The 13,505-nt window shown below is 39.4% G+C and overlaps 1 protein-coding gene across 1 annotated transcript in view; it reads right to left on the bottom strand.

Moving 5' to 3' along the window:
- LOC135256816 (ephrin type-B receptor 3-like) overlaps positions 1 to 11,892 on the bottom strand; it is a 170,108-nt gene extending 158,216 nt beyond the window's left edge. The window contains exon 1 of the mRNA XM_064338983.1: positions 11,620 to 11,892. Coding sequence (XP_064195053.1) covers positions 11,620 to 11,683 — 64 coding nt within the window. The 5' untranslated portion in view covers positions 11,684 to 11,892. The remainder of the gene's footprint in view (positions 1 to 11,619) is intronic.
- Between the last annotated feature and the right edge of the window lie 1,613 nt (positions 11,893 to 13,505).

Genomic DNA, 13,505 nt, shown 5'->3' on the forward strand with positions numbered 1-13,505 from the left:
AGGCACACAGGTCCTGAGAATGTCTACTTCATACAGCCAGAATAGTCAAATTGACCATATGCATTATAGGCTACGCCTCAGTGTTGCAAATCTACAATCCTTCCTGGTCGCAATAAATGCACACGCCCTTCACAAGAAATGCACCAGTGAGAAGACACCATGGGGGAATTGCTATGCTAGCAATAGCATGCGAGCTTTGAGTGAACGGCATGAATGCAAAAACCACATAGCTGCTGCAAGGTTCCAGTCAAAGGCAGCGGCAGGGCACAAGTGCAGGGTAACCGCAGGCAAAAACAAAATGTGCGAAACTTATGGAAATGCCACAAAACAGAATGTGTGATTGCGCATGTAAGGCAGTGTTCATTGCAAGTAGAGCATAAAATGTGACCCGTTTCAGGACTACACACAGACTAGTGTGACCACTTGTTGAAGTGTGACATGAGCCCACTGCACGCCTCTTAAGTGCTTCGTCCTTACTACACGTGAAACCTAAGACAATTGTTTTGTGCAACACATTTTCTGCTTGAATTCAGTATTTTTTTGTCCAGTGATGGTCAGATGTTCTTTAAATTTTAGCCCTTATTCTAGTCAGCTTGTTTTCAGCAGTGTTTAGGACATTTTTATTTATTTATTTTTATTTAAAATTTCTATAAAAATTATTACATTTTTTACTGTGCAATCATACTTGTTCTTGATGTTTTGTCATGGTATTTTTTGAAAGTTTTATATAAGAATATGAATTTCAAAAATATATTACACATTTAACATGTTTAATATATTACATAGAATTAAAAAAAATGTATTGTCAAATTAAATTGCTTATAGTGTGCAAGTTTGTGGATTAATAAATACATTATGAAATTTGACATTTAATTTATATCGTTATGCTTTATGCTTCTGTGTTTTAAAACAAAATTAATGTTGTTGGGAAGGGCAGACTTTTTCACTTTATTCATGAAATGCAATTGCAATTTAAAGTCATACGAATGGTCCACACACGGGCACAATATAAAAACATAATTGAGAAAGAATTACAATATTAGAATGACTTTTGTGGTCTTTTAAATTATAAGTATCTTCTAAAATAGCATTTTGTATTTAAAAATGCGATTCTTGTAGAAAAATCCTCCTTGGTAATGTTTTGATACTATGAAATGATCCACTCTATTTCAGTTTGTCACTCTAGAAGACTGAGGCCTGGATTTAATTAATAATGCACTTACTGAATTGTAAATAAATAACTTTTTTGTCTTCACAAACAGTTTGATGAGTTTTGGTGATCTTTGAACTCGACAAACTGCTTGTGAATAAAAAAAATGAACTCTCAAATTTACTTGTAAGTCAAAGTTAAGGACAAATGCTGATTAAAGCCAGACCTGAATTCCTCATAAACTATTCATATAAACTGAATGCAACAGCAGGCTTGCAGCTATGATGGTGTGGGGGGAAAAAGAGCAGAAGCTTCAACTCACAGAGGAGAAATGAACAGAAGATCTGTGGCGGTCAGATTACTAAGCAGTTTTCTACATCTATTTCCCCCCTGCATTTTTAACTTCTTCCTCTATACAAGATGTAATCCATGACCGCACCAGGGATGAACAGAAACATCTGTTGAAAGGCTTGCAAATTAACCTTTAAAATGCTTCATGAAGTAGGAGTAAATAGTTGCGCTAAATCTTACATTTTATATTCTCTTTGAGAAAAGGTTTAACTGTGAACTGTGAAGAACCGATAGTTTCAGTTACCACCTGGGATTATAACCGCTCTGTTCACTTTTCAGCTCAGTTCTCAGTGAGGATTTCACTCCAGTGTCAAGAGAAATTCATTCTAGTGTCATTTGCGGGCACTTATGTGTTACTAAGGTCTGTGAGGGGCCCTTCCTGTATTGTTGTGAAAAAGCATTTTGCAAATGGGACTCCACTAAGAAATGCTCAGACTAGCAGACTGCAGTCACACTACCTCATTTCGATGTCTAGGACCCACCCCCAAACCCCACACCCTCCATTTCTTCCAGTAAAGCTTTAACAGGATTTGTCCCAGTTCCTACAGTACACTAACCACCCCCCACCCCATCAACGCAACCCCATCCCTTCCACACAGGTGCACAGATGCATGCGCACTTACCTGACCACCTTCGGATATGCCTGCATGACTGACACGTGTGCCCCAGACACGCTTCCACTACTGTTTGAATGCATGGCAGCTCGCTTGCTGACATCTCCATGAAAGTAGCTTGCTTATAGCTGGGGTGGTCAGATACTTTTTCTGTGTTTTTTTTTTATTTTATAATTCTCTCTGGATTCATATTCATATTCTATTATTTTGTAGAGAGAACAAAATGTTATTTTAAAGGTTGCACCATATTGCATTGTCCCAGAGAGAGCAAGATGACTTAAGCCTGAATTGAATTACTCAATTATTCAAGCCAGCCTTGAATACTGGAAGAAAAGTATTCTTCACACAAAAAGCATGACAGCCACTTGAATTTAATTAGGGCCAAAGTTAATCGCAAAAGTTGCTAGAATCCAATCCTAAGTGGTGCAGTCAAGAATGTATAGAATATAAAGGCTCGACTGACATAGACTTGGATTCAATCAACATTTGGCCTCAAATTTCACAAAAAAAAAGAGAAGAAAAAGAAAAGAGATTGAAGTGTTATTCAATTTTTCCCTTAATAAACAATCTGGGGAGTCTCTAAACTGTTTGGGGAAAAAAAATAAATAACACGTTTGTTTAAATAAGAGTCAAAGTTAAGGACAAATGTTGATTAAATCCAGGCCAGACTGACTCAGTGAGTGGCTTCATTGTATTGGTATGTCGATCACAGCGCACACTGCATTTGCTGATATGGTCTAAGTGATCTGTGAACCCACATTTAAGTGCTGTGCAGGTCAACCACTGGTCATCATCCTTGTGGCACAAGACTTCAACATTCAGTCTAATACTGCCTGTTTGAACTGAACTAAAAAATCTTAATGAACAAATCTCTGCGGTGTCCTCAAGCACTGCCGTGATATGAGGCTGGTCAAGGACTGAAAATATGTTTTATATGTGAATGTTCAGAAAAGAAAAAAAAGATGACAAAGAAGCTTTGAAAACGTTAGGAAAACAGCCTGAACTGTTCTGACATTTGCAGCAGGCTGAGTTTCAGTTACTTTCCCACCTGGGTAGCAGATTCCTCTCAGTGGTGTGGCGGAGGCTGAATTCAAACATCCTGGGAAACGCCTCAGCGCCGAGACTAGCGGGTTTGTTATTCCACAGAGATGCGCATTTCCCTGTTCTGCAGATGTTATTGGCGAAGAAGAAATAAATAGGAATTAGCCGACAAACCCTAACAGGACCTGCGGTAGACTTTCTGTGACATAGGAAATTGTTTATTTATTTAACTTACTTTACTTTTATTCACTTATTTATTTGTTGCAATATTGGAAACATGGGCCTAAATCCTCCAATGAAAGCCTTTTTTCACAAAAAAAGTGCTCTCCTTTACCGTAATTAACTTGAGGTTGAGATCGGTCTTGTTATTTGAGCATACTGCTCGATGCACTCAGTTGTACACAACGAATATGAAATGCATGCAAAAAAAAAAAGTGTTAATCTTTCCCATATGTTCTTCCTGTTCTGTTTAACAGCTGGCGGGAATTCACAGAAGCCTTCTGAATAGCCATTCAGATGTTTTTCAGTTGTTTTTGAACAATTTCCATCATTTCATTAAAAAATCCATTAAAATAAATATCCTTGATGGTTTTGCATGAAACTTGGTCTATATTGTACACAGATGAGGATAACACAAAGGATTGCAAAAAGGAAGTCTACGAAAATGTTACTTAGTTCTGTAATTGTACACATTTCCGCCCGTTGAATTTAAGTTTTATATATAAATACATTTTTTGTTAACTATGATAAAATGGTAAGTGTAATGCCGATGAACTACAGTAGCTGAAGCATTACTAGTTATATAATGAGAAGTAATTCAGTTGTTATTTCTTAGCTCTATTTGTCAAAATTCTTTACCCATAATGGTGAGAGCTTTTCAAATTTTAGCGTCTGTTCAATCAGACAGACCTGTTCGATCACTCAAGGTCCGTCCAGGTATTTTTAATTTTTTTGGTAAGCTGATCAACTGATGAATCTTTCATCAAATAACTATTAGGTTGTTGGGCTTGATTGCAGGGAACCTAAATTGCTGCTTGCAAGCATAGCAATCATGATCAGTAGTAGCACAAATAGTAGGAGTAGTGGCGGTGGTTGCGGCAGCAGTATCAGTATCAGTAAAATACACTAAACACATAGGCAACACCTTACTATTGTATACATAAACTGCTGGATTTCAAAAGGTCAAGAAATAGTCAAAGCATCTGAAGAGCAAATTGTAAAATAATAAATCTCTGTGTGATATTTTAGCACCAGCAGAGAGAGAAAGTGTATATGCAAGACTCAGTAAGACCATTTGTGTCATGCGATACCTTCGATGAAAAAATAATAATAAATGACCAGAGCCAGCACTGGGATTTTAGACCAGGGAGGGGGGCGCATTGCGGACCGAGGAATCAAGAGCAATAGCATCAAAAAATCTATTTGCACCCTCTGAATACTACACAGTTAAAATGTCTATTTAAAAAAGCATTTAAAACCTGAAATGCATTGACCGACCATGGTTTTGGCCCTAATTGTCCGCATAGACCGTTTATGCCAGCAGCCAGCTCAGTACAGTAAATGACCTATCGTTATAGAACTGTACAAATGATAATTTTTCTGGATATTTTGCAGGCTTCATAAGTTACAGATGTTTTACAGAATGCATAATGAATTCCGCTGTCCCTTTCACATCCTTTTATAGACTTGAAGTGTTGGAACATTTTGAGAGTATTTCAGGCAAACCTGGTGTTTGCATAACCAGAATCCTGGTGTTTGTGATAGGACATCATAAATATTATGTGATTTCTAAGGTTTTGCAATGGCAGATGTGTACTTCATAATTCCTCGAACAGGAAACAACAGTCAATATCACAATCCAGAGATCTAACTTGTTTTCAGGGTTGCATGCCTGTACATTCTTAGTAGCACACAAGTCTGATCAAAAAACACTCAAACACTGAATCTGCTCTGTGTTAAGCTCCCACTGATTTTAAACACATTACCTAGATCATCTTAAGACTTGGACGTCAACACCCCCAGGTCAGACAACCAAAGTAATCCATTCAAACTGGCGGTATTTGTGCGTAGCTAATTCCAGCTGAGGGACTTGAAAGCAGCTGGGCCAATGATGACAAGATGAATTAACAAAAGCCCATTGTTGCCAACTGAGCCGTCAAATCAAGTGGGAAAACGAAAAAATTTTTCTCCTTCGGATGAGTGATGGGGGTTGCTCGGCACAGCCTTGTTTCCCTGGGTTACACTCCCTACAAACCTCTCACAAATCCTAATTCTGCAGAATTACACTGAAAAGACAGACAGCCTTTTCCAGGCAACTGCAGCCTGACAACTCACAGCAGGTGTACATTCCCTGTGTCCACATTTCAAATCCCGCCAACACACTTAGGCTATTTATTTTATATTTGAGATCCAAATTTATGTGAAGTATTCCCTACAACTATGGGTACCACTTCACAGAAACCAATACATTTGTATACACACTAACTACAAAGTTAGGAGCACATATACATTGTTGTGATGCCAACAGTTGAAAAACTTGGTTTTAATTAATGGACTGCTGCTAGTTAGTGGGTAAGCACAATCACCTGACTAATTAGTGGTTAGTTGTGAGCCTCATAAAGGCAATTTGTTTTCATAGCAGATAGAGAGGAAGGAAAGGAAACATGGACAGAATTTCAAACAAAAATATGTGAGCGAGCAATTGCTTCGGTATCTGCCTGGTACACTGCACACACACACACAGGTTCAACATATACTGCACTGTTTGCAGATTTTTTTTTTTTTTTAAAACACTTTGACTATGGTCTTGTGGGGCGGCACTGTAGCACAGTGGGTAAAGAACTGGGCTTCAGCTTGTAACCAAATGGTCATAGGTTTGATTCCTGGGTAGGACACTGCCGTAGTGCCTTTGAGCAAGGTACTTAACCTGCATTGCTTCAGTATATATTCAGCTTTATAAATGGATACAATGTAAATGCTATGTAGAATGTTGTGTAAGTTGCACTGGATAAGACCGTCTGCTAAATGCCTATAATGTATAATGTAATGTATGGTACCATGAGGGCACAAGAAAGCTTTGAGCAGGAGACAGATGTCATCCACGATTCGACCAATGCATTTTTTGAGTGCAAACATTCCTCTAGAAAAAAAAAATGGATAACCACAAATCATGCACATTTCTCAATAAGCATGTAATCAATGGCAGGGCAATCCCCTCTGCAAAACGGCTTAGGCAGCCTCGGGCTGCTGATGCATATGAAGAAACTGGAAACAGGAACTGGTCGAGTCAACTTACAGCACGTCTGTGGTCATAGATAAAGGATTGCATTTGTCTTGGATAATGTAAGTTCATTGTTTAAAACATACCAGAAAACTCTTGAAGGGTTGATGCCAAATGGAGTCCATTTATTGTGCAATGCCTGCACCGTGGCATTTGGCCAAGCAATTTTCATTTTGTTGACAAACTGGTGGGAGTTGTTAAAAGAGGTTTTTAAGTATTTTCCAAAGGAGAAAGTTCCACTAAACAGTGTTTCTGAGGAATGTAATAATGCGGCAAGGTTCAGCACTACCAATAAACCTTCCACCCGAGCCATGAAAAATGAAATGGGCCAGTATGTATTCCTCTGTGTCGTACCATTCCCAGTAGCTCAAATTATATTCCAGATTTGCAGACCTGGAGATGGATATTTCACTAAAAACCGCTGTGTTGGCACATCTCAGATTTGTTGCGTGGTAACGGTTTAGGGGCATAGCTCATGCTAATCACGGAACATGACAAAAGCCTCATTGAAATGATCTTCTGGTTTAAGCGTAGAGGAACACATAAAACATACAATAAAATTGAACAACTAAAAATGAATACCAAACACTGGCTCAGCAGACACAATGCCGTCAAAACAAATACATAGCCAATGCATCAAAACACTCAAAGCAGTTGCGTGAAGCTGATAACATATGACAACCCCAATGCACTCTGAAAGAAACTGCATTTTTTTCAACCATCACACTCCTTGAGGCTGTTCGGGTTTTTGATCCCAAGCAAATCAGCACACTTGACAAAGATCCCTCTGTTATTCCGTGCTCATCAATGACAAATTGTTTGCACAAGAAATCTGATGAACCTCTCCTGGAAAGTGATAACTGATAAATCTGTCTTCATTATCATTATCGTTACTTAAATTAAGGAAAACCACTTCCTTATTTTGCAGGGCATCAAACCCCTTCTCCACCTTTGCTTTTTCAGTAACAATATTGAAAAAATTATTTGTAAAGCCTTTAGGTATTGCACATGGATGGAGCATGATCTGGTATCAAATCTGGAACATTCCCACACCAACTGTGGCCAGCAGCCCAGTAGGTTACTTACAGTTGGCTCTAGCATTATACAGGGTTGGGAGGGCTTCAGACAGCCTGGCCTGTTGGGCCTCCACAAGTCTGGGCTTGACTGGTTGGACATGATTCTTCTGTCAAAGTTCAACTTGTGAATCATGTTGCTCCTCCCAATTAAAAAAAATGTTATGTAATTGATTATGATAGTACTTTTGAGTTTGCTCAACTTAGGTTCTGTGGATTACAAATTTTAAGCTCCAGTGAAAAACCTTGTATGTTGCCACAGTACCCAATAGGTCTAGTAAAACATTTGCAGTTCTATGAAATACGTTTTATTACTCCATTCAAATAAAATACCAAAATTACCAAGTTCACGTGACTAAGAATTTTACACTGGGCCAATGTAAAAAAATAAAGGTGTCTGAAGGGCAAAAATAAACAAGGTATGGCCAAAAGCCATCCTTCCCTTTTCTTTACCTTTTACTACTGGTGAGGGTTGCAGGGAGAGTTGGAGCCTTTTCCACCACACATCAGGTTGGGCCTGCCAGGATTTGAGCTCAGTAACTTCTGGCAGTGAAGCGACAGCACTATTCAATGCAACACTGTGCTGCACCACACACAAAAAATTATTCAGCAGCATTGTAAATATGACAATAATAAAAAGTGACACTGTCTCAATTAAATTACTGAGTATCACTGAAGTGATTATTTGAGTTGGCCATACCTAAATTAATGTAATTTTGTCTGAAATCGTATCATAATATGCATATGGACTTTGAAGAGATGTTGCAACGAACTGGACTTATTCAAAAGAAAACATTGGATTTAGTCAGATTTTCAGTGATATCTATTCAATTTTCTTTTTCATGATACTAATTCTTTTGTAAGAACCCCCCATCTTAAATAAATCTTGTGATCTCCAAAATTACATACAGTACAGACACGGTTCAAAGCTTGAAAAGAGCAGATTTCTACTAAAATGACGAAATCCCCTGATCCTATGGGAATCTCTCTGTAAACATACAGGAAATATTTTATTCTGAAAAACAACAAAGAAATTTTTAAAAAAATTGTATTTGCTTTATTCTATCGTGATTATATGTACTTCTGATACTGGAGAAAACATATTTCATTTTCCAATCATACCTCAGGATGTACACAACACCAGGATAAAAGTTTGGAATGGACTGAACAAAACAGTAAAATTAGAAATGCGTTCGCCCAAGTGTCACCGAAACCTCCCCAAATGGAACCAAACCTCTCAAAATTGGAATATTGGAATATATAGTTTTTCCCAGCCAGATTCCACTTCAAGAGACTAATTCCATTAAGGGTGATACCCTCTGTAGCCCCACAAAACAACCATTCTTTATTTACCCATTCTCTCTTTTTGACTAAGCCCTGTATTTCAGTGAAATTGTGTCCTTTTGGACAGCCTCTATGTAAAAAATGCATTCATATTTCACTAAGTCTACTGGAAGCAGATCTACTTGTAGCCTCGTAACCCAACAAAGGTTGGAGCTACTCGTCCTCCAGAGGGTGAGGTAAGCTATTTCCAGGATTCTCTCCATGGGTTGTCAAACAGTGCTTTTCTTTTGGCTTTATTGACAAGCCACAACACTGTATAGCTACAGGTTGCCGTAGCTGTTGCTGCCAACAGGTTGGTGTTTCCGCTGATTAGTCAAGCTAGGAACACAGTGCTAATTATTATTATTATTATTATTATTATTATTATTTTGTTAGTGTGGTAACTCAGTACTTAGTTATCCACTGTGTCACTGCTCTGTGGAACTAAAACTGCTAACTGGGGTCAGAGTTTCCGCTCTGAACCAGATACAGTTTACATTAGTGGTTGCTGCCAAAAGGTCAGTATTTTTACTGATTAATTAGCAAGCAACGTGGTGGAAATTTTGTTTTTGTTAGAGTGGTAACTTCTTCTCTGTCTGCTATGAAAACAGCTAGTTAACCACTGAGCCACTGCTGCAGTATGTTAGACTTAGACTGCTATATCAGGTGTACAGCTCCCCTGCAGGTAGTTCATGAACATGATAAATGCCTTAGTGTGGCAGTCGCTGACACATTTCAGCACCAACCTCCAAGATTCAATGGTATCAGAATGTTTATGGTCAAGGATCCCATAAAGTCTGTGGTTCTTGCCTACCCCTTGGAGAAGGATACCACAGAGCGAGTAGAGCCTCACACACAGTGGGTTCTGCTCAACATACTTTCTTGAAAAGTAATTTTGCCCCATCCTCGATCTGAGGGGTTTGGAAATTTTGATGTTCCCATTGCCATTCATCACAGAATGTTTCTGCATTTTGCCTTCATGGGCTAACATCAATTCAGAGTCCTTCCAATAACAACCCTGCCATATCTGGATGATTGGCTAATTGTCTCCCGAACCAGAGAATGAGCAGTGCAGGATACAGCCATCACACTCTCCCACGTAGCCCAACGATACCTCAAAATGAATTATGATAACAAGTTGTTTTCCTGGATGTGACATTGGACTCTCAGCTTATAAGGGCTTCCCTGTCCTAAAGATGTATAAAGGGCATACTCCACCTGATCCCTCATTTTCAGAGGCACAAGGTGTTGATTTTCAGTCTCTTCCAACTGCTCAGCATGCAGACTGCAGCATCAGCAGTATTAGCTTTGGGCCTTCCCTCCTTGCATCCCATGCAGAGTGGCACAACAATGTAAGGGTTGGAGTAGATAGGGGTTGCTTCTTGGCTCCAGGATTGTGGAGGAGGAAGGCCAATTTGAGCTAGAGTCCTCCCTTGGGAATGCTTCTGTTCCATCAGGAACTTTTGAACACAGATGCTTCCCTTTCAGGGTCGGTCAGATCTGGTGCAAATTTTGAGGGGCATCACCCCAGGTTCTCCTTAGCAAAGAAATACAGCCTGTTTGGTCAGGACACTCTAGCCCATACATGACCTTCTGTGTGCATTTCCTTCAATTCCGCTACTTTTGCCATCCTTGGACAGGGTCCAACAAAGCAACCACTGCTGGCTGTTCCCAACTGGTCAGGAAGACTATAGCTCCCTATGCTCCATGGGGTGCCATGGCACCTTCTCAGAATGAATGATCTCCTTTCACAACTGGATGTTCACATATGACATCTGGACCCAAATGACTTGCAACTCTGCGTCTGGCTTCTGAGGGCTCTCAGGCACCATCCACACTTTAGTATCCCTGCTGGATACTAACACGTCTACCTCCACAATTAAGGTATATGTGGCTGCCATTTCAGCACATCATGCCAAGGTGGGCAACCAGACAGACACTTTCGCTTCCTTAAAGGGGCCCGACAAGTCCACTCATGGGACTTACCTTTAGTTTTGGAGGTGCTTTGTCAAGCCCCGATTGAAGTGGTTATCTATTAAAACTGCATTGCTTCTCATCATTGCATCAGTGAAACGAGCTGGGTAGCATCACACCCTGTCAGTTAGCTCAAGATGCATTCGGTGGAACCATGATGGCTCAGGGGTCATGCTGTGGCCAAATTCATCTTTTCTCTCTAAACATCTGCCTCTTTTTCACGTAAAGTGGGGAACCTTCACCCCCAAGCTCAGAATGGACAAGGTTTGTAAGGCTGGAGCAAATGTGCCCATTTTGTGCACTCAAAGCAGACATTGAGGAAACTGGCAGCTTTCACAGTTCTGACAACCTTTTTGTCTGCCATGATGGTCACAGTAGAAGCAGAGCCCTGTCATGGTTGTCCAAATGGGTTTTTGAGGACATTGCACATGCCTACAGATCCAAAGACCTACCTGTACCTCATAACGTTTCTCTAGTTTTTTTGCTACAGTCGCTCACAGAAATTATAAAGGGAGGACTCAATCATCACAATTAAAGTGTATTAATCCCTGGGTTTCTTACAACAATAAAAACATTCAACAAATAACACCAGTATTATTCACATCCATGACATGTAAACTTCCACCTTTTTTATAATTTGAGTTTACCCAGTAAGGGAGTCCCAGGTGTATATATATATACCACAAAAAGACTCCAAAGTAAAAAATATATATATATATATATATATATATATGCAATCCAAATTCGCAAACCAAAAAAAAAAAAAAATGTCACAGCAAAACAAAAAGTCAACAAAAAATAAGTTGATCTTACCCAAGTCTCCACCATTAGTAGGGTCCCACGATGAGCGTAGAACAAAAACAGAAAACAGGTCCATTGAATCCAATGATCATGGTAATCCGAAGAATCCAATAATCCCCACGGACAAAAATTCTTCAACCTTCTGTTCACAGATCTTTTCTCCAGACCTTCTAGCCGATCTACTACTTCAGAAACAGAGATAAAACTAGGCCGCTAAGCAACAGCTTCCTAGTTCTGTTAATTGTGCCCTCTCTCTACCTGACCAGCCACACCCTTCTTCTTTCCACTTTTTCCCTCCATTTTCTGAGCTCCTCCCCTTCCTTCCAACCTATCTCCTCAAGGTCCTAGATTGAGCTGCCTTTAGACAAAGGGAAACAGAATTCATACAACATAAAAAACTCATGGAACATTAGGGTTACATCCTGAGATAATTGCGGGCCCTGGAGCGTGTCCACCTCCTGGGCTGCCTTGATTGACGTACCATTGAAGAATATATGCACTTCAGCTACCTGGTCTTCGCAATGTACCTTTGCCCGTTTCTGCAGGGCAGGGGTGCACCACTCCGGTCCTGGAGAGCCGATCTGTGTGCTGGTTTTTGTTCCAACCGATTACCATTTCTTACAGCTCTATAAACTATGCTTCTTCACTCCTGTGCTTGAGCACAGTGAAATATCTAGGATACACTTGCAGACTGTGACTCTAGCTGTTGCTTATACACATGTCAGATCAAGATTGGGCCAATTCAATAAATGTTGGAAAATGTTGGCACAAAATCCTGAAATGGATTGGCCCTTGTTGTGCACCCCTGCTGTAGGGTAACGTAGCCGCTCACCGTGCTATTTCAGCAGCCTAGCAGTAATGAGATGGTTAGGTTTTCTTGTGACTATGTGGGTATGAATCATCCAGTGCTTTAGGCCTCATCTCTGAAGGTTAGGAGTAATGAAATAGAACGACAATTATGTATGTAACTATGGTTCTATGAATTCCGAATGATCATCAGAGTTCCTTGTCATTCTGAATCACGTGAAAAGATTCTGTAGGAACAGGTGTGTAGATGATGTGGGTATTTATGGGGGGTGTATTGCCTTGAGTCATTTATGTCACAGGTGACTTTGTTGTTATAAGGTCTCGACCTGCATGTACGCAAAATGGAGGAGACCCAGTGCTTTAAGCCATCTGAATTTCAAAAAACCGTAGTAACATGCGCAACTCTCTTTAAAGTTTTTAGAGTGCATGGAAAAAATGTTATCTAATAACATTTGATAACATTAATTAATTATTATTATTATTTGATAATAGTATGATTAATGGTCAATTATGATTAACTAACAAACTCAAAAGAGCAAGCCTTAATCTAAAAGAAACAAATGCAAAAGTGTCACAAAACAGCACAGTACATCAGGCTAAAAACAGAGGGTGGCAATCTGGCATAGGCAAAATATACAAATATATTAAATAGCATATAAAATATACTACATATGCAAAGCTATGCAGAGCATTAAAGGTTATGTGTGCACACACTTCACATACTATACGTTACAGTGACTCCTATGAATTGGAAAAAATAATTGTGAACAGTACCTATTGAAAGGTAATGTGGTTCAAACTGTCTGAAAAGCCTCATATATTTTGCTAAATGCTACCTCCCCATTGGTTTCATGGTTGGAAATATTTTATACTGTGGACCTGCAGCAAACTGGTGATGGATGAGTGAGGTTCCATAAAGCTCATATTGGGTGGAGACACAGTGAGCTGACAATCACTGGACTAATCTAAAATTTTGCTGTCCACAGCAGAAAAAATATGGGTTTAGAAAGTAAGTGATGGAATATAATTGTTGCAGTGAGCTCCATAATGTTTGAGACAAAGACATATTTTTCACATGAAGTTCAAGTGAA

Source organism: Anguilla rostrata, chromosome 6 (genome assembly GCF_018555375.3).
Source record: "Anguilla rostrata isolate EN2019 chromosome 6, ASM1855537v3, whole genome shotgun sequence".
Taxonomy (NCBI): Eukaryota; Metazoa; Chordata; class Actinopteri; order Anguilliformes; family Anguillidae; genus Anguilla; species Anguilla rostrata.